The sequence below is a fragment of the Lynx rufus genome, unplaced genomic scaffold (genome assembly GCF_022079265.1).
Source record: "Lynx rufus isolate CCGP_SWC_20201006 ecotype Redwood Valley unplaced genomic scaffold, mLynRuf1.p SCAF_2, whole genome shotgun sequence".
Classification (NCBI taxonomy): Eukaryota; Metazoa; Chordata; class Mammalia; order Carnivora; family Felidae; genus Lynx; species Lynx rufus.
The window spans coordinates 184,277,122-184,297,563 of NW_025814834.1; the positions used below are offsets into that span (position 1 = coordinate 184,277,122).

General features: G+C 36.9%; 1 protein-coding gene across 1 annotated transcript in view; it reads left to right on the forward strand.

Moving 5' to 3' along the window:
• The window catches only part of SPATA6 (spermatogenesis associated 6), a 143,941-nt gene that overhangs the window by 75,679 nt on the left and 47,820 nt on the right, over positions 1-20,442 (forward strand). The window contains exons 9-10 of the mRNA XM_047085623.1: positions 4,034-4,074; positions 19,712-19,896. Coding sequence (XP_046941579.1) covers positions 4,034-4,074; positions 19,712-19,896 — 226 coding nt within the window. The remainder of the gene's footprint in view (positions 1-4,033; positions 4,075-19,711; positions 19,897-20,442) is intronic.

A 20,442-nucleotide genomic window follows, 5' to 3' on the forward strand; every position in this document is an offset into this window, starting at 1 on the left:
TACCTTATATATCATAAAATTCAGCTGTTTTGAGCACAAAACTGAAGGGTTTTGAATTTGCACCATTGTAAAATCTCCACAATCCATTTTTAGAATATTTTAATCATCCAAAAGAGTTTCCTCATACCCATTGGCAGTAAATGTATATTCCCAACCTGAGTCCCTGGATTGTTTCCACTTTTTGGCTATTATGGAGGATGCTATTTTGAACGTTTGCATTGAAGTCTTTGCATAGATACATCATTCTATTTCTTTGGAATAGATACCTAGGAATGGAATTGCCAGTTCATCTGGTAAATTTATGTTTAACTTTTTAAGAAATGGCCAGCTGTTTTCCAACATGACTGTACCATTTTCCATTCCCACCGGCAGTGTATGATGGTCCAATTTCTCCACATCTTTGACAACACTTGTTATTCCCTTTGTCTCACTGCAATTGTAATTTATATTTAACTAATGGCATTTAATGTTTTCTTCATGTGCTTATTTATTTATCTTTTTTGATGACCATCACCCTTCCAATCACTGATAAGTTTGCTGTTTGCTAAACTTCAGACAAGAAAAAAATAGTGAGGGGGAAAGTCTGAGACTTTTGCTACTGAGACTTCAGACAAAATTAGTAATAAGAAAGATGAGAACATCAGAGGTCAGAGTAAACAGTTTCCGGTCGATGTATCACAAGTGAACCAGAGATAGAAAACACATGTTATGTGTCTTTCCTTTTTAGAAGGTTGGATCCCCTGAGGGATATTAAATGCTGGTTTTATTTTATAAAGCTGGACTTCTTAGCTTTGCTTCCAGTAATAGAGACTGGCATATAGCAAATGCATGGCTGTGTGCTCCATGAAGATTCACAGGAGAGCAGAAGCCAACCTTAGGGTGTTGTGTGGGCATGGGGATAGCAGTAGGGTAATTGCTGATAAAGGACTCCAGGGGCATGCTCTTTGAAGGTTCATAGGTACACATATTTGTCAACAGGAATGTTTTGCAATAGAGTAGCACTAACTACCAGAATGGAGTTCAATTCCTTGAAATTAGGAAAAAGGAAGATGATAGTACCCTTCAACGTAGGATAGTATACAGGTTGCCAAGATAGGGATTGACTCATAGGGAACACACGTTGGCAGTAACCATCAGAATGGGGCTCAAGAATTAAGTCGATAGAAGGAATTAGCTGATACAGAGTTGCAAGCTCTGCACATGCAGATAAATAAATAAAGCAAGCACAAAGCTTGCTTAAGCAAGCACATGCATGTGTGCAAGCCCTCTGGTGTCTCTTCTTATAAGGGCACTCTTTCTACCATGAGGGACCTACCTTTGTGACCAGTCTAATCCTAATGACTACCCAAAAGTCCCATCTCCACATACCATCACCTTGGGGGTTAGGGCTTCAAAATATCAATTTTGGGAGGATATAGCATTTAGTTCATAACACCTATTTCATGAGGTTATTAGAGAATCAAATAATAGTTAACATTTATTGCATGTGTATTTTCTGCTGGCCTCTATTTTAAGTACTACTATTTTATTGGTTAGTTAAGATAACCTCAAGAATGTTAGAAACTATTATTTTACAGATGAAGAGGTTTAAAGAAGTAAAGTCAAAGTTGGTCAAGATCACACACACACATCACATTACACACACTAATCTGAATTAGCTTTTAATTTTTCTTCATAGTTTTCATAAGTGTGGCCCATGCATTAAGGTCCAGGTTAGCTTTCTCGTCCTTTAAGAATTTTTTTCTGATTGCTTTAGTTTTGAGAGATTTATCTCTGATAGGACTTACTAATTGCATTAATTGCTTGTACCATTCTGACTTCACCTCTTCTTATATGATGCTGTTATTCAACTTTGTATAACTTAACCCAAGTAAAGTACAAGCATTTTAGGACTGTGGGCCATGACTTTTTATGTCCTTTATCTTCTGCTTTTAGAAGATAGTTAGTGAGTAACTATTGGTAAGAGTGATTTAGAGCAAACATTGGGAACCTCAGTAACAGCTTGATTTCTAAAAATAAAAAAATTACAAATCTGTCATATTAGGGTAAGTTTATAAATGTTTTAATACACTGATACTTTTCATATTACATTAGCTGCAAGAAAGAACATATACCAAGTACAGAAATTATTACCTTAATTTTCAAAGTTAACATGTGTGGAGAATTAGGTTCATTATGTCCTTATTCTTTTATTTCTCCTGCTCCTGTGGCCATGCTGTACATTATTAGACTTTATGGAAGAGGAGTTGAGATGGGATTTATTTTATTTGTAATTTTGAAAAGCTCTTGAAGTAAGTTGAGTCTTACTGAATTACATGGTGAAGTTGGCCTTGTGTGAAAGATATTGATGTTTCAGCTATTCTCTATGATGATTCAGGACACTTGGAAAACAAACAAGATCTTGTGCCGTAAAAGATAGGTGATTAATTGACTGAATATAGACTAGGTCTCTATATAGTCTTTTTTTTTTTTTATATGATGGCATGGGAAAGTAAAATATAGAATGTTAGAGTGCTTTTGACTAGAATGTATGAGAAGTAGTGGTCATGATGTGCTTGAATGTCAATATATAGAGATTATAGTTAAATGTTGACTTCTTTAAGTAATGAGCAAAAACCCAAAATCTGCATGTGTAATATAGTGGTCCTTACCCTGGGAGAGATTTAGAATAGTTTTATAATCCACTTTGTTACAGATACTGTGCTAGAAACTTTTATAAGCTGTGTAATTTAATCATTAGTATGACTCTGTGAAGCAAAGTAGCCATTGTCTTCATACTTTTTAAAAAAAAAAAAAATTTAACATTTATTTATTTTTGAGACAGAGACAGAGCATGAGTGGGGGGAGGGTCAGAGAGAGAGAGGGAGACACAGAATCTGAAACAGGATCCAGGCTCTGAGCTGTCAGCACAGAGCCCGACGCGGGGCTCGAACTCACGGACCGCGAGATCACGACCTGAGCCGAAGTCGGACGCTCAACCGACTGAGCCATCCAGGCCCCCCATCTTCATACTTTTAAAATGAGGAATGAAACACAGATTAATTCTATAACTTGATCAAGGCAATATGTTTGATAAGTGGTAGAGTCAGAAATTGCAGCTAGGCTTGTTGACTTAGAATTTGACAGTAATGATGTTGATGATGGTGTTAATAATAGTAGCTAACATTTATTTTAATGCCTTACATGTGATCTCTAATATAATATTTAAAGCAAATTATGATGAGATAGATGAGGAATCTGAGACTTAGAAAGGTTGAATAATGAGGCTGAAGTTATTATACAAGAGGTGCTGGGGACTGGACCATAATGCAGATCATTTTGTCAACAAGGTCTATACACTTATGCTACCACATGAGCTACCACACTCTGAAGCTGGTCCTGTTTCCATTATACTCACTCAAATCAAGCATGGGCTCACATACAGTTTGATAATATCTATCAAATATATACATTCAAATTATATTTTGTCATAAACTGGTTTATCAATTAAAGATTATCCATTTCATATAGGCAAATTGGATTAGCAACAAAAAAATTATTCCGGTCTACATTCTGATATATCCTACTCTAATGAAAATAGTATTTGTGAAATCACTTAATTATTGAAGAACTGATACAGATTTTTAAAATAAAGTTTATTTATTTTGAGAGAGAGAGAGCACAAGCATGCACAAGCAGAGGAGGGGCAGAGAGGGAGGGAGTGAGAATCCCAAGCAGACTCCATGCTGCCAGCACAGAGCCCCATGTGGGGCTTGATCCCACAAACTGTGAGATCATGACCCAAGCTAAAATCGAGTCAGATGCCTAACTGTAGGAGCCACCCAGGTGCCCCAAGAACTGATACAGATTTTAACTTGTGTTATATCATCTTTACTTATAAAATGTTGTTAATGGACTTTAAGGTATTTCTGAAAACTGCTGTATGAAATTATAATCATAGAAATAGAATTGCAAAAACCAAAAATGAACCCAAATTTTCTTCTTTTTAGTATGAAATATTTATTGTTTAATTCTTTGATACACCCTTTTACAGATCATTCTCATCTTGGTTGCTACCGACCCAAGGATTATAAGGTATGTAGTATAAATTACTGAATGGTAATTCTCCTGGCTTCACATAAAAGCATATGTACATTATTTATATGTGTAGTCAGAGATTATCATAATCATTTCGTCGAGAAAATATACAAACAGTAATTGTCATATCATGGAATATCATTATTTTGGCTACATTGTTAAGTGGTAGAATAGACTTTTCATTGACTATCTTCCTGTAACAGTTTGTGGCTTTTGATTATTCATTTAGATTAATTACTTATTGAATGTGTTTGTGTATGTATATGTATATATGTGTGTGAGAGAGACATAGAGAAATTGATTGTAACTTTTAGTAATACCTCACACAGTACTGTTTCTTTTTTTTTTTTAATTTTTTTTTAATGTTTATTTTTTTTTGAGACAGAGAGAGACAGAGCATGAATGGGGGAGGGTCAGAGAGAGAGAGAGAGAGGGAGACAGAGAATCTGAAACAGGCTCCAGGCTCTGAGCTGTCAGCACAGAGCCCGATGTGGGGCTCGAACTCACGGACCGCGAGATCATGACCTGAGCCGAAGTCGGCCGCTTAACCAACTGAGCCACCCAGGCGCCCCACCACAGTACTGTTTCTAAACTTCAGTCATCTATAGAGCATCCTTATAATTTTTACAGGATCTGCATGCAATTTATGCTATTCTCTTTAAATTCACTTTTGTATTTATCTCACTACTATAAATGAAAAATCAGTATCCTATGTTTTAAATGGATGATAGTCCTAAAGGATACAATGAACAAAACAATGTTACTAAGTTCAGGCTAGATAACAGTTGTTTTCCAAAGGCTTGGAGGCATGTTCTCTATTTCTTAAAATGAGATAAGCAGTGATAGGTGTGGAAGACACAACAATAACTAACTGAAAGAGAATTGAAAAGATAATACATTTTTTTCTTTGTAATTCAGTGTAATTTAGTGTATGTCCATGTGCCATGTAAAATAATCTTGTATGTCATCTAAAATCACTTGGGGTTCATATTAAATTATCTGCTATACCACTCATAGTTTGTGTCCTCCGTTTTGAGAAGCATTGTCTCAGAGTTTGTCGTTTCTCTTCCTAAGTGAAAGCTTCTTGATAAGGCGTGTCATTGTATTTGAGAAAACAACAAAAATAAAAAAATCATAACTTTCCTTACAATATCTTTGCTTATTTATTTGAAAATAATTTATTTTGTGCTTACTGGCACTGAATAGCATAGTTTGAGTACTTTGCCAGGCTTTGAGCATGATAAAAGAACTATGGAACAGTTAAGTAATGAGTCAAGGCACTGTCTGACTAAAGGCTCACATCTAACAGTATCATAATTATGTAGATGGAACTTTATAAAAATTCATTCTAGGTACTAAATTGAAATTATTGACAATGGAGAGTGGGAAATTTTTTATTTTTGACAAGTTTCCAGGTGGTTTTGATGCAGTTCTCTTGGCCATCAATCCAAATTTTGGCATTTGAGAACCACTAGTATGACTATGAATATAATAACATTTGTATTGGTGGAACTGCCCTTTGTATAGCATTTATATATAGTTGTGCCCTTGTTTAAGGCTGCCACTAGAGGAGTATGTGTTGGCATAATTCACCTGATGCAGACCTGCTCTGTTATGTGGAATATATTCACATACACACACACACGCACACACACACACACACACACTCATGTACATGCACACTGATGTGTGTTATATATGTGTATGTGCATACACATGTAAGTCAAAAAGTATAATATTCATTATCTTGCATGGGGCTCAGGGAAGTCACTTTAGTTGGCCTACTTAAGGGATAAGCCTGTCTTTGTACATTTCCTTCAAGTTATGCTTCACGATTTATAATTATATATTTATTTTCATCTTTATTTGCATCTTTGTTTAAAATCCGCTTGTTTTGGGGCGCCTGGGTGGCGCAGTCGGTTGGGCGTCCGACTTCAGCCAGGTCACAATCTCGCGGTCCGTGAGTTCGAGCCCCGCATCAGGCTCTGGGCTGATGGCTCAGAGCCTGGAGCCTGTTTCCGATTCTGTGTCTCCCTCTCTGTCTGCCCCTCCCCCGTTCATGCTCTGTCTCTCTCTGTCCCAAAAATAAATAAAAACGTTGGAAAAAAAAATTAAAAAAAAATAAAATCCGCTTGTTTTATTAATCTCTAAGTTCCAGGATGATAGGGACCTTATTGATCTAGCTAATGGATAATTGCTAGTACCTAGCATATTATCTGATGTATGGTGTGGATTCCTAAAAATGTGTATTGTGTGAGTGGATTATTAACAGAAAATAAGCAAACCAAATATATAAAAATACAGAATGAAGAGACAGGGATAAAGTTACAGGTTACCAGTATTTATCCTAAAGTAACTATATGTTGGCTTATAAAGTAAGCTGTATGTTGGCTGGTCCATTTAAAGATGGGTGTATATGTTTGCAATCTTCTTTTCCAAATGAATTCTTTGAAAGAACTGAACTTCTTAATTCTGTCCCACTTTCACCTCTGGATTCTTTACTTTTAGGGTTAGAGTAGAAATTGATCATTCATACTACCCTTGTAAGGCAGTGGGTGGTAAGTAAGGTCACAGGATTATTTTTGTATTCAAGGGGTAGATTTTCATAGAAATGTATATATAGTCTTGAGCACTGCTATCTTCTCTATGGAAAGAATAAAGGCTCTTCTTATAGGCACATAGTAGCTGGTTAATAAATATTCAGGTAGTAGAGCACTTGGATTTCTACAAGGAAAAATGTCATAAATGTGGGAGTGCTTGCAAAAAAATTTCTAGAAAAATGGAACTTTGCCTAAATTCTGTTGAGAAATATATTTTGCATAGGCAAGAGAAGGAAAGCAATGCGACATCTTGGGATTTGGAATAAGTGCAGTGTCCTGGGAGAAAAGAGAAACTACTAGTCTCGTTTGAGTGGAAGGTGTATACTGAGGGATATTGGCTTTTTAACATGCTTATTTTCTATTTTTCCTACTTTTCTTTATCTTTTAAATCTGCTGCTTCCCTTTTTAATATTTGTAGTTGCTTGGTCATTGTATATTCTTTTGGCCAAACTCAAGTCTCTTTACCCTGAATGCATTATAACCAGCTGTTCTCATAAACACTCATGTTCTTTTAGTTTCATGTCTCCTCTGTTCTACCATTATTCCACCTGAATCATTGGCTGCTTCTCTCCCCTATGTGTACTTCCATGTGCCTGTGTATAATAGGCATTCATTTAATACACTGGTTCTCAGTAGACATTGTACTACTCTCAAGGTGGCATTTTAGACATTAACAGGGACTGTTATTACAGTCATTGAGGGGAAGTACTCTTAATATTTAATGATCAGGGACATGAGGTATTCTACCAATAATGGGACTGTTCCAAACAATGAGGAATTCTTATGTCCTACATGGCTTTCAGCTGTTTCACCAACCATAATGGAGGTGAAAAACATGTTCATAATTATTAGAACCAGTCTAACTCTACATAAAACAAGAGTACCTTTACATTGTTTTGAGATACAGCATATATTGTAGGAATACAAATATATTATAAAGATTATACTTTGTTTTGTTAAAAATATATGGTGTAGTATTATACCATGATGAAGTATACAGCAGCTTATTTATTTTCCTGGTTTTCTTGTACGGAATGGCTTATGATCTTCTTACATTTTATTTATATCTTTTTAAATGTTCATTTATTTTTGAGAGAGAGAGAGAGAGAGAGAGAGAGGGTGAGCAGGGTAGGGGCAGAGAGAGAGAGAGAAGGAAACAGAGAATACCAAGCTTGCAGTACAGAGCCCGATGCAGGGCTTGAACTCACGAACTGTGAGATCCTGACCTGAGCCAAAGTCAAGAGTTGGATGCTCAACCGACTGAGCCGCCCAGGCTCCCCATGATCTACTTACATTTTAAAACTTCAAACTTAATTGGGGTGCCTGGGTGGCTCAGTCGGTTGAGTGACTGACTTCGGCTCAGGTCATGATCTCTCTGGGTTTGTGAGTTCGAGCCCCACGTCAGGCTCTGTGCTGACAGCTCAGAGCCTGGAGCCTCCTTCAGATTCTGTGTCTCCTCCTCTCTCTGCCCCACTCATGCTCTGTCTCTCTCTGTCTCTCAATAATAAATAAATGTTAAAAAGAATTTTTTTTCAACTTCAAACTTATTTATGTGAGTGCAAACATCCTTTATATTTTTTAGAATAGTCATACTTGGCATTTATGTATTGAAGTGTGTATTTTAAGCCATGTTCCATAGGGGTGCCTGGGAGGCTCCAATGGTTAAGCGCCGGACTTCAGCTCAGGTCATGATCTCACGGTTTGTGAGTTGGAGCCCCATGTCAGGCTCTGTGCTGACAGCTCAGAGCCTGGAGCCTGCTTCGGATTCTGTGTCTCCCTCTCTCTCTGCCCCTCCCCCACTCTCACTCTGTCTGTCTCTCAAAAATAAATAAACATTAAAAAAAATTAAGTCATGTTCCATTAATTTCTCTATACTACAATTAAGACAATTCATTGATTTATTTTTTTGGAAAGTGGGTATGTAAGAAGTTACATTTTTATTTTTTTAATTTTTAAAAATATTTTTAAGTTTAGTTTTATTTATTTTTGAGAGAGAGAGAGAGAGAGCAAGCAGGGGAGGGGCAGAGAGAGAGGGAGACAGAATCCCAAGTAGGCTCCACACTGCACAGAGCCTGATGTGGGGCTTGAACTCACAAACTATGAGATCAGACCTAAGCCGAAATCAAACCAACTGAGCTACCCAGGCACTCCATAAGTTACATTAAAAAAAATTTTTTTTTTAAATGTTTATTTATTTCTGAGACAGAGACAGAGCACGAGTGAGGGAGGGGCAGAGAGAGAGGGAGACACAGAATCAGAAGCAGACTCCAGGGTCTGAGCTGTCAGCATAGAGCCCAACGCGGGGCTCAAACTCACAAACCGTGAGATCATGACCTGAGCTGAAGTCGGTCGCTCAACCGACTGAGCCACCCAGGTGCCCCTGTAAGTTACATTTTTAATACGTTTAATTTCGGTATATAAAAGACGGCAATACAAAGTATTCATTTTTAACATGAGGGCTGTTTTAGTTTGGGCTACCGTAATAAATACCATAGACTGGGTGCCTTAAACAACAGAAATTTGTTTTCTCACAGTTCTGGAGGCTGGACAGTAGAAAAGCTTAGGGTGCCAGGCATTCTGGTATTTTGTGAGAGCTCTCTTCCTAGCTTGCAGACAGCTGCTTTTCACTGCATCCTCACATAGCAGAGAGAGTGAGAGTGTGTGTGCACATGTGAGCACAAAGTCTGGGGTCTCCTTATGAGATCGCCAATCCTTTCAGATTAGAACCTCACCTATGTGACCTCATTGAACCTTACTTAATTCCTTACTTCAAATGCAGTCGCAGTGGGAGTTAGAGCTTTGACATAGGAATTTTGGGGAGACACAGTTCTGTCCTTTGCAGGGGCTTTTGGACTAAAGGTTGAAAAATCAATGATGCCATGTATAATCAGTATCTGAATAAATGAATGGCTGTATATCTAATAACAGAATATTTCTGGAAAGCTTTATAGAACCCATTTTACTTGGGCCTTTAAAAATACATCCTTTCTAGCTTCAGTTTGGCCTTCAGTGCTGCTTGATCATTTTATTCTCTTGTTGATTCTATAACATAGTCTAGACTTTCTAAGTTCTACTTCTCATTTTCTGTACATGACTTCATATTCTACTTCGTCAAAGAAAATGTCAGTTGTGGATGGAATTTTTCTCAGTTGTCTTCATCTCTACTTCAGTCTTCCTATTAATCTCCACTTTGTTTTTCCTTCTACTCTGCCTTCTTAATCATGTTAACACCTTTGCATTTATTTATTTTGACCATAAAACATAATAATAAAAAACAACTTAAATTTGTATAATGGGTTCCAATTTTAAAGCTTTTCATATTTATTATATAATTGGATTATATGCAGACTTATAAATTGAACAGGAATTTTTACCCCCGTCTTAAATGACAGAAAACAAATTTTGCAAATCTGAGAAAGAGCTCAGTCTGCATCCCTGTGTCTTTATCATCCTCTCTCCCTCCTTTCACTGTTAGACATTCAGGTGAACATTGCTTCCATTTCTTTATCCATTACTCCTAAACTATTTGGAGACAATGAATTTTATGAGAACTCTCAAAACTGAAGAGTCCTTCTGTTTCTTTAAAAGAGATAGGAAATCACCTTTGTGGAACTGAAGAAGCAGACCTTGCTTTAGGCAAAATTGTGAAATACACGTGGGATATATGGTTGATTTCTGGTAGCCTTAACATCACTTTTAACATCCTCACATGCCTTAGCATTGCCTTATTACACTGGGTGCCTCTTTCATTTGGCAGAATATGGATTTTATATGTCCTCCTAAACTCGTGAAAGTAAATTTAATGTTTTGATAGCTAGGTGTGTGGTATCTGGTGGATACTTAACTCGTGTTTGAATTTATGAATGAATATCACATCAAAGTCAGAGTTTTCTGCTTAGATTTTTGTATTGCCTATAATCTGGCTGCTCCTACTCCTTATGTTCCCATTATGTCATCACTGTCTTTCTTATCTAGGTCATGTCTACATTTCTACTTCTGGATTTTAACTCACTCAATGTATTAGGGTAATGCCAGATGTTCTGAAACTTTACTATTACAGTGTTTTAACACAGCGTAAGTTTTATTTCTCATTAACAGTCCAGTGCATCTGTTTCTTAAAAGCCTGGAAGTGCTCTAAGTCACTTCTTATGTTCCATTGACAAGAACTGGTCACGTGGCCATATCTAGAAGCACAGGGAGGAGAGTGGCTAGTAAGTAGGGATCCTGGGTAGGCAGCCAATTCCCACTAATCTTATGCTTCATCAGAGGGGACACAAATTTTAGTGGACAGCTAACCATATCTGGCACAGTCTACCCCTCTGACCCCCAAATATCTTTGCATACCTTTCTTCCCTCACATAGAACATAATCATGTCCTCCTCAAGAAAGACCACTCAGAGTTCCCTGCAGTCACTTGAATGTAGCTTGAAGGCCAGGATCTTGGGATGATGGACAGGCCAGTCCATCAGATGTAGATAGGACTTCTTATGATCCGGTGACCTGTGAATTGGCATGATCTCTCCCCTATCTCACATTCCCACCCTACCTGAATGCCATTTCTGATCTACTTTGTTAGAGCAGGAGCAGGATAGCTGGGGACCTGGGTGCCCTGACTTGAACAAGGGAAAACTAGAGGGTAAAGAGCAGTTCTCAGTCTGCAGCAGTGCTGAATCATGCCAGGTGAGCTTTGTGAATACCCTGCTGCCCTGACAGCAGAGGTATTTCTTTGCATAGACATTGGTGAAATTATGTTGCTTAGAATAGTAACTGTATGACTTAAAATTATAGTGTGAATAGGTGTAAGAAGCTTGAATCTAACTTGGAGGGGACATGGACCTAAATGGAAACCAATATACAAGTCTGGTAATGTTGGTCCGTGTGCTGCTTGCGTGCTTTGTGTCTTGTGCCCCAACCTAGCGGTTGTCTCAAATGGGAGACCTGACAAGTCTGCACTTCTAGGAGGATGGAAGGTTTGGAAGCAATCTCTTCTACAGCAGTTTTTTCCCATGGAGAGAACAAAGAAACACTGAAGAAGTTTTCATGATACTTTGACAAGTGACCCACGGCAGAGTTTTTATTATGAGGATTGTGGTGTGATGAGAATTTCAGAGCCTGTTCATCCATGGGCCTAACTCGAGGATGGATTTGGTAGCTCGACATTTTTTCATTTTCCTATGATCTTCTTCTCACAGACTCACAACAAAAAGTCACAAAGATAGAGATATATTAGTATTGTTGATAAAAAGACAGACATCCACCAGGATACAAATTTTCCAATCCGATCATATAATGACAAGATTAGTAAAGGGTTCTGCATCCTAGGAGACGAAGTAACTAAGCACTTGGGAAGTTTAACAAAAGGAAATCAGAGCCCAGACTCAACACCAAAGTTCATTCACCTTACTACTGCAGAGACTCACAGTAGGGAAGCTCACGAAGTCTCAGAAGAGTACAGTTTCTAAGTTGAAGGTTTTAGCTGTGGCAGCATGTGGGTGTCTATTTATATCTTAGTAGACTGTTAGGATTGTCAACTGCCAACTCACCAAAACCACCAGAATAACTAAATAATCTGTTGATACCAAGCAGAGCTGAGTTTCTGACATAATGCTTTAAGGTAGCGCCACCACTTGGACAGTCTGAGTAGTGTCTCTGAAAGGAGAAGGTTAGGGGCAGATATGTATAGGGTTTTGGGGTCTGAGCTCCAGTGTTTTAAGGTAGGGCTTTTAATGAGGGAATCTAATTGACAAAGTTTGTGATATAAAAGTTTGGGATTAATGAACACAAAGATTGGGTTCTTAAAGCGAGTCTTGATAAGTAAACACTTGATTTGATAAGGAAGGATTTGTCCAGTTGAGTGATCTTTTCTTCCGAGAAGGGAATTATTTGCCCAGATTAAGAATCTGTTGTTTCAAGAAGGGAGCTGATTGATGATTGAGCAGACCGTTTGTTCAGGTAAATGATTTATGGGAACGTCTTGAAGCAAATGATGGTATTTACTGGTTTGTAGCATTGTTTTCTTGGGCAAGAATTTCCTTGAACTCATGGTAAAGTCACATTGAGGTAGGTGGGTCTCAGTTCTTAGATCTGATATTTAAGCCATGTGAATGCAGGTGGTCTCAGTTCTCACGTGTCTCAGTAAAGATATGTATGCTTTTCCATTAATCTGTTACACATAGTTAGATTTATTCCTAGAAACCTTATAGTTTTGGTTCCTACTGTAAATAGGAATGTAATGTAAACTACATTTTTTGTGTTTTACTGATATATAGGTTTGAAGCTGATTTTGTATAACATTTTTGTCATAGATATTCTTGAATTTTTTAATAGAAGAAACTATCATTTGCGAAATGAATTTTATTTATGCCATTCGAAATATTTCTTTGTCTTAACTTTCTAATATCTTCAGTACAGTGTGAATAAAAGTGGTGATAGGGGACGTGGCAGGGACAGTTACTGCTTATTGGCTGTTCATATCCTCTTCCAGCTTTTCAAGCCCTTTTGCAGTTATTTAGGACCTACTCTAGCCGATGGGCTATGAATGAAAATTATGTGGATCCCTTCCATCTGAACCCTCTCTTGTTTCAGTGACAATGAGGCCTCACGTTCTAGATCATACAGCTATAAGTTGCTCAGTGTGTCTCATCAAAACAGTTCTTAGACAGTTTTTGTGAAGTGTAATTTTTCTTGCTAACCTCTGTTACCATAAAGCACGGGGAAAAATGAACCTTTATTATGTTAAGCCACTGATTTTCAAATTTAATTTGCTACCGCCGCATAGCCTAATACAGTGTTTTCTTGTCTTGATCCTGTCTTTGATAGATAGGATCATGTCTGAGGTTTCACACCTATGAATGTTATTTGCAGTAGATTTTTGTTAAATATCCTTTTGCAAGTTAACTAAGTTCCTTTTGAGATTTCTTGTTTGCAAAGAATATTTTTTAATTATGAATGGATGTTGAATATTATCAAACGGATTTTTTTCAGCATCTATTGATTGATACTGATTTTTTTCGTAGTGAATTAATAGATTTTCTAATGCTCACCTATCTTTGTATTCTTTGAATAAACCCAACTTGGTCATGTTATATATATATTTTTAACATTACTGAATTTAATTTGTTAATATTTTATTTAACACTTTTCCCACATATGGTTTCTAGTGAGGGTGGTCTGTAATTCCCCTTCTACTTTCCATGAGTGGTTTGGTAGCATTATTATGATCACATCATAAAATTAATTGGGTATGCCTTCTTTCTTCTTTGAGAACAGTTTGTCAGTTTGTTCCTGAGGTCTGTAGTTTGGGTTGTTAGTAAACCAGATTGTGAGACCATCTTCTGTGAGACTTTCCTTTCAGGCATCCTGGGAGGCTTGGGCTCTGGAGTTTTCCACTTGAGAGATCTGCCGTAGATCTCTCATGTGTCACTAGCCTGAGACCCCCTCACTTAATAGCTATTTAACTTTGCTTCAGTTTCCTCTCCTGTGAAGTGGACAGAATCAAAATATTTCATAAGGTTGTTGTGGCGATTAAACAAGTTATTTATATAAATGCATAGAACAGTGGTCTAAGAAGGGAACCCTCCATACACACACATACACACAACGATTGATCTATTTAGGAATTACTTACGATTTTCATTGCATTATTTTGGAATTTCTTGAATTCTCTCCAGTGTAAAGAAAGTATATCTTTCTAAAACCAATCCAGATAGCTGAGCATATGGATTTTTTTTAAAAAATTTTTTTTTCAACGTTTATTTATTTTTGGGACAGAGAGAGACAGAGCATGAACAGGGGAGGGGCAGAGAGAGAGGGAGACACAGAATCGGAAACAGGCTCCAGGCTCCGAGCCATCAGCCCAGAGCCTGACGCGGGGCTCGAACTCACAGACCGTGAGATCATGACCTGGCTGAAGTCGGACGCTTAACCGACTGCGCCACCCAGGCGCCCTTGCATATGGATTTTTAAACTGGGTAAGATAGGAATTGATTATTCACTTGAAATAGGATTCACTAAGGAATGTTCTTGGCAAAACTGAGAAATTGCTTCTCTCTCTTTTGAATGAGAACCATACTTTCTTCTTATCATCCTAAAAGTAGTACCTATACTGCACTTTCCCCCTACAATCCTTAGTCTCAACTACTTCCCAGCTAATTCCATTAGAATTATTTGTATTTGTTTCTTAAATTTTATGCTCCATGACAAAGAAGAAGTTTTAGAGCGTGGTGTTTATACCAGGCATTAAGTCAGTTCAACAGATACTTGTTGGATAAGTGATTTCCTGTTTCCCATTATACTCAGTAGTTAATTATTCCTTCTATTAATTGGACCTTGAAGTTCCCATAAAATTTTATGGCCATAAATATGACTTATCAGCTTATCATGTAAACAACTTTTCAGGAATCTTATTTCATAAGTATGGTATAACCAAACCATTATATATCACAAATTTGAGAAGTGTGTCATTTGTATAATTGCATATATGGAATTACAATGAATTTTGTGTATGAAACTTTTCTACTTGTAACAGTTTTAGAGTGGTTTAAAAATACTAGATTTTTTATCTCAATACATTTTAACATTTGTAATATTGGAATTGTTACATACTGGAGATCTTAGAACAGACATTTAAAGATTTCCATAAATGTAAAAAGAAAAAGAAAAAAAGTCTTTTTGCTGAAATATGAAGATTACTGTAAACAGAGGAAATAACTATTATTCTTCATAAACTAAGCCCTCTGCTTTGTGTTTTCACAATTTTACCACATTTTTGTGGCAAATCTGCAAGGTTATTTCCCCAGTTTGTATATAAGGAAACTAAAGCTTGGAAAGAAATGACCCACTCAGGGTCACATAATTGGTAGGGATTTGAACCCAGGTCTTTGGACTGTAAGCCAGTGTTCTCGAAGAATTGTCCAAGAGATGGAACTCTTCTGTAATGAGCCAAAGAGATAATATTCCATGTAGTTTTGAAGTAAATAAGTAACCTATGGAAAACTCACAAGAGCTATGGAAATGTCTTAAGCTAAGGCTTAAGATTGAAAGTTTGAAATGGATTCTTATCCAAGACTTACTCCCTCATTATACCTTTAGTCCCCCATGCAGATATAAAACTTTACCAAACAAATGTTTGCTGTAATTCCATGGAAAGAATATATCCTAGCTGTGGTCCCATGGCACACTTATTATATATCTACTCAGTTCTAATTTCCTTCCTCATTTTATCATTGTTTTTTCATGTCTGCCCTCATGGATTATAACTTCTTTGAGGTCTTCTGTTACATTTATTTGTGATTGTTGTCTCCTCCCTTGTTTAGTACTTGATACATAGAATATGCTTAAAAAATGTTGAATAGTATTGAGTTACAGCACTTAAGTTTCTCTACAATGTGCTCCTTTCCACCTCTAAGATACTGTCTCTCCTATTAGTTTCCTATAGAGATAGCCAAGTTATTGTCGTCTGTGGTCCTCTTTCCTTGTGCCTTTTCCCCCATTCTGACTGCCCTTTCTCCTTTTCTCTACTAATGGCCTTGATTCTAGTCCCACCTTCTCCATGAGACTTCCACCATTTAGACCAAAATCTTTGAATATCCTTCTGTATTGTCATTATGATGTATTTGATGCAAGTTATCTTGTCAGTTATCTTTGTGTTTATGCCCCATCTCATCTGGATTGTAAGTTCAAACCCCTATACCTTTCTAGATATGAGTATTAGCTAACATGTGGTGCAAGAGATTGTCAGTGAATATTCTTATAAATAGAGGAACATGGCTGTGTTTAAAATATTGCTGACTAGTTTGGGGAGAAAATTTAGTAAAAAAAAAAAAAAGGGAAAAGAAAAATGAAGTGGTCTGCTAACCAACATGACTCAGTTGGCATTGAAGTTAATGAAGAGAAAATAATCTGTACCATAAGCCAAGAGACTCATATTTGGATAGAATTCTAGAAACACCATTACAGCACTTTTTTTCTTTCCTATCAGTCTCTTCACATATATGCTTAACATTTGTTGACTATGGACATCTTTGATCTTGTTTTTGACATTCACTGTGCTTTTACTTTATGTGAACAACTAACATTGAAATAATTTCCAATTTTTATTCAATCTAGATCATATATTTCTTGGTCAGTTATTTGGGATTGTAACTGAGCCGTTTGAACCATGTGCTATTTGGTTCTGGGATGAAAGCTTGGTTCTCTTAGCTGATTGCTGAGTCACCATATGTTGCTCTAATTCTGGAAAGCAGTGAAAATTGTGGTAGTGTTGAAGCAAAAAGTTGTGTTGGACTGGTGTTTTAATAATAAATGACTTATATTTATTGTATAACTAATTCACACACCTAGATGTTCTATAACATACTTTAAATTATGGAAAATCTATAAGATAGTGATTATTAACTCTACATATGAGGGAAAGAAGTCTGAGAAAGATAAGGTATCTTTCTTAAAGGCCAAATATTTACCAAATAGTACTGCTAGAACATTTGCTCATAAAGGCAGGGACTTAGTTGTGTTCACTGTTGTAGTCCCAACACTTAAAATAATGACTGGAGATTAAATATTTATTAAATGAGTGCAATTTCTCTCTCTCATTCTCTCTTGAACTCAACTCCAGATTATCACTCCCATCATTCCATCAGTGCTACTCTTGTTGATGTTACTGATGACTCTCCAATTGCTAAAATCCAAAGTTCCATTCTCAGTCTTTTCCAATTTGATTTATCAGCATATTTAACTTAGTTAGTTACTCCCCTTACTTGAAATGCATTCTTCAACTGACCACACATTCTCCTGTTTCTTCCCCTTCTTCCCTGCCCACTCCTCAGTCTGATGTTTCCTTGCTATCTTCTCAGCCTTTCAGTAGTGGAGTATTCCCCAGGGCTCTGTCTTCAGATGTATTCTTCTTTTTACTTATGCTCACTTCCTTGGTGATATCACCTAGTGCCCTATCTTTAAATACCATTTATATCTTTATCCTGGACTCTTCTCCTGAATTCTACTCTAATATGTTGGGTGATTAATAAATTAATAGGTATAAGCAGCTCAACATGTGCAGAAACAGGCTCCTAATATTTACTCTTCTATCCTTCCAGTTGGAAGGGTGTAACTGAATCATATAAACCCAATTCTTCTGGTTGATTAGGCCAAAAAACTGGTGTTATCTTTGACATCCAGTCCATTAGCGAATCCTGTTGGCCCTATTTTTCAAATGCCTTTTCAATCTGATCACTTTTCACCTCCATTGATATCATTCTTATTCAAGCCAGCATCCTTTTCCATATTTTGTTATAATCATTTCCTAGCTGATTTCCCTGTCTCTGCCGTTGGCCCACTCTATAGACAGTTCTTAACAAAGTAGCCAGTGAGATCTTATTTAAAAAAAAATAAAGTTACAGCATAGAATCCTAAATCCTTAAAACTACCTTTTTGACCTCATTACCTACTATTTAGTTCAGCCCTATTGGTTTCCTTGCTATTTCTTTTTTTTTTTTTTAATTCTTTAAGTGTTTTTTTTTTTTTTTAATTTATTTTTTGAGTGAGAGAGAGACAGTACAAGCAGGGGAGGGACAGAGAGAGAGGGAGACATAGAATTCAAAGACAGGCTCCAGGCTCCAGGCTCTGAGCTGTCAGCACAGAGCCCAACACGGGGCTCAAACTCATGAATTGTGAGATCATGACCTGAGCCGAAGTTGGATGCTTAACTACCTGAGCCACCCAGTTGCTCCTTCCTTGCTATTTCTAATACATCAGGCATGCTTTCCACCCCATCCCACAGGATCTTTGTGTTTATTTTTCTCTCCTTCTGGAATGATCTTCCCACAGATGTCCCCATGACTTAGGTCTTGTGGTCTTTAGTAAGATCTTCAGGCCTTTACTCCTTAGGTCTTTACTAAGATATTCTCTTTCTCTGCGAGGTCCCCCTTGATTATCTTATTTCAGATTGCAGCTCCTGGGATGCCTGGGTGGCTCAATAGGTTAAGTGTCTGATTCTTGATTTTGGCTCAGGTCATGATCTCACATTCATTTCATGAAATCGAGCCCTTTTTCGTTCTCCGCACTGGCAGTGTGGAACCTGCTGGGATTCTCTCTTTCCCTCTTTTTCTGTCCCTCCCCTGCTCTCTCTCATGCTCTCTCTCTCTCAAATAAATAAAAAAATAAAATGAAATGAAATGAAATAAAATAAAATTCCATCTCCTTCCCTATATACCCCTCCCACACCACCCATCAGTACCTCTTATCTCCTTTCCTGCTTTATTTTCTTCTTATGATATTCACCATCCTTTAACATACTATGTATTTTACCTATTTATCTTAGGGTGTGTGTTTAAAACTCCCTCTCCATAGTAGTATGTAAAGTTTACTAGAATATAAGTTCCTCATATAAAGGTAGTTATATAATGTTTTTATCCTGATTCATTCGTCTGTCCTCAGAACAAATGAATCAATGAATGAGTATTAGGGTAGAATTCTGTTCTGATTGGCCTGATAGCTAAACTAGGCTGTCATTAATTTCTGTGTATTGTCCTTGGTTTTATATATACACCCCTACCTGTACCCTACCACTACTCAAAAGCCTTTGGAATTGATAATTGTAAATTTTAGACATGGAATGAACAATCTAGATGTATTTAATATTTTTTTTAATGTTTATATATTTTCGAGAAAGAGCATGAGTGGGGGAGGGGCAGAGAGAGAGGGAGACACAGAATCTGAAGCAGGCTCTAGGCTCTGAGCTGTCACAGAGCCTGATGCGGGACTTGAACTCACTGACCGTGAGATGTGAGATCATGACCTGAGTCGAAGTCAGGCGCTTAACTGACTGAGCCACCCAGGTGCCCCTAATATTTATTCTTACGGTAGTAATGATTACTGCTACATTCTAAAATTTACCTTCATATATGGCTGTGGCATTATACGTGTTTGGTTTTTTTTTTTAATTCTTATAAATGTTCTAAGGTGGTGTGTATATGTGTGTGTGTATGTAATAAATGTATAGCACATTTATTATGTGTATATAAATATAATTTTTTAAACAGGTTATCAGGACACCCCATGGGAGAGACTACGATGACTCCTTGGAAAGGTGTGATGAGTATTTAAGCTCAAGGTCATGTAGCAAGCCCCAGAATTCAGCAAGGACCCTACTAGTCCATTCAGCACCCTCAACAATGCCGAAGCATTCTCCAAGTCCTGTGCTTAATCGAGCTTCTCTCAGGGAAAGGTAATACTTAGTCTTTCCTACTGTACTGATTTTTTTAATAACCATCATTAGAAAAGAGAAAGCAGAAATAATGTATGTGAACTGATTATTTGTACAAGTATAATTTGATTTTAAAAGGCTTACTTGTTTTTGTTTAGACTATAGTACATATTACATAGCATTAGATATTTCTCCCGAGCCCAGTCCTCTTGAAGTGAGTTATTAACTATTAATGGGTTTATTAATTAGGATCACTTTAACCCTAATTCAATACTATGGTTTTTAAAAGTGAAAAATAGTGCATGATGGTTTATTTTCAATAGATCCATAGGGATTTAACATTATAGGCATGGCTTATGTATAAAAATAGCATATGTTATACTTTCCTTTTAGTGATAATGATGCTGCTATATATTGTTGGTATATGGTATTTATTTTCCTCAAATAACCTCTCCCCAACTCCCCAAGAGAATTTTAATCATGTAAAAATTCCAGCCCTCCCTCTAAAAAAGCTTTGGCAACTGAAGTTAGATACTTGTTATAATTTGAATGTGAAAGAAATAATTC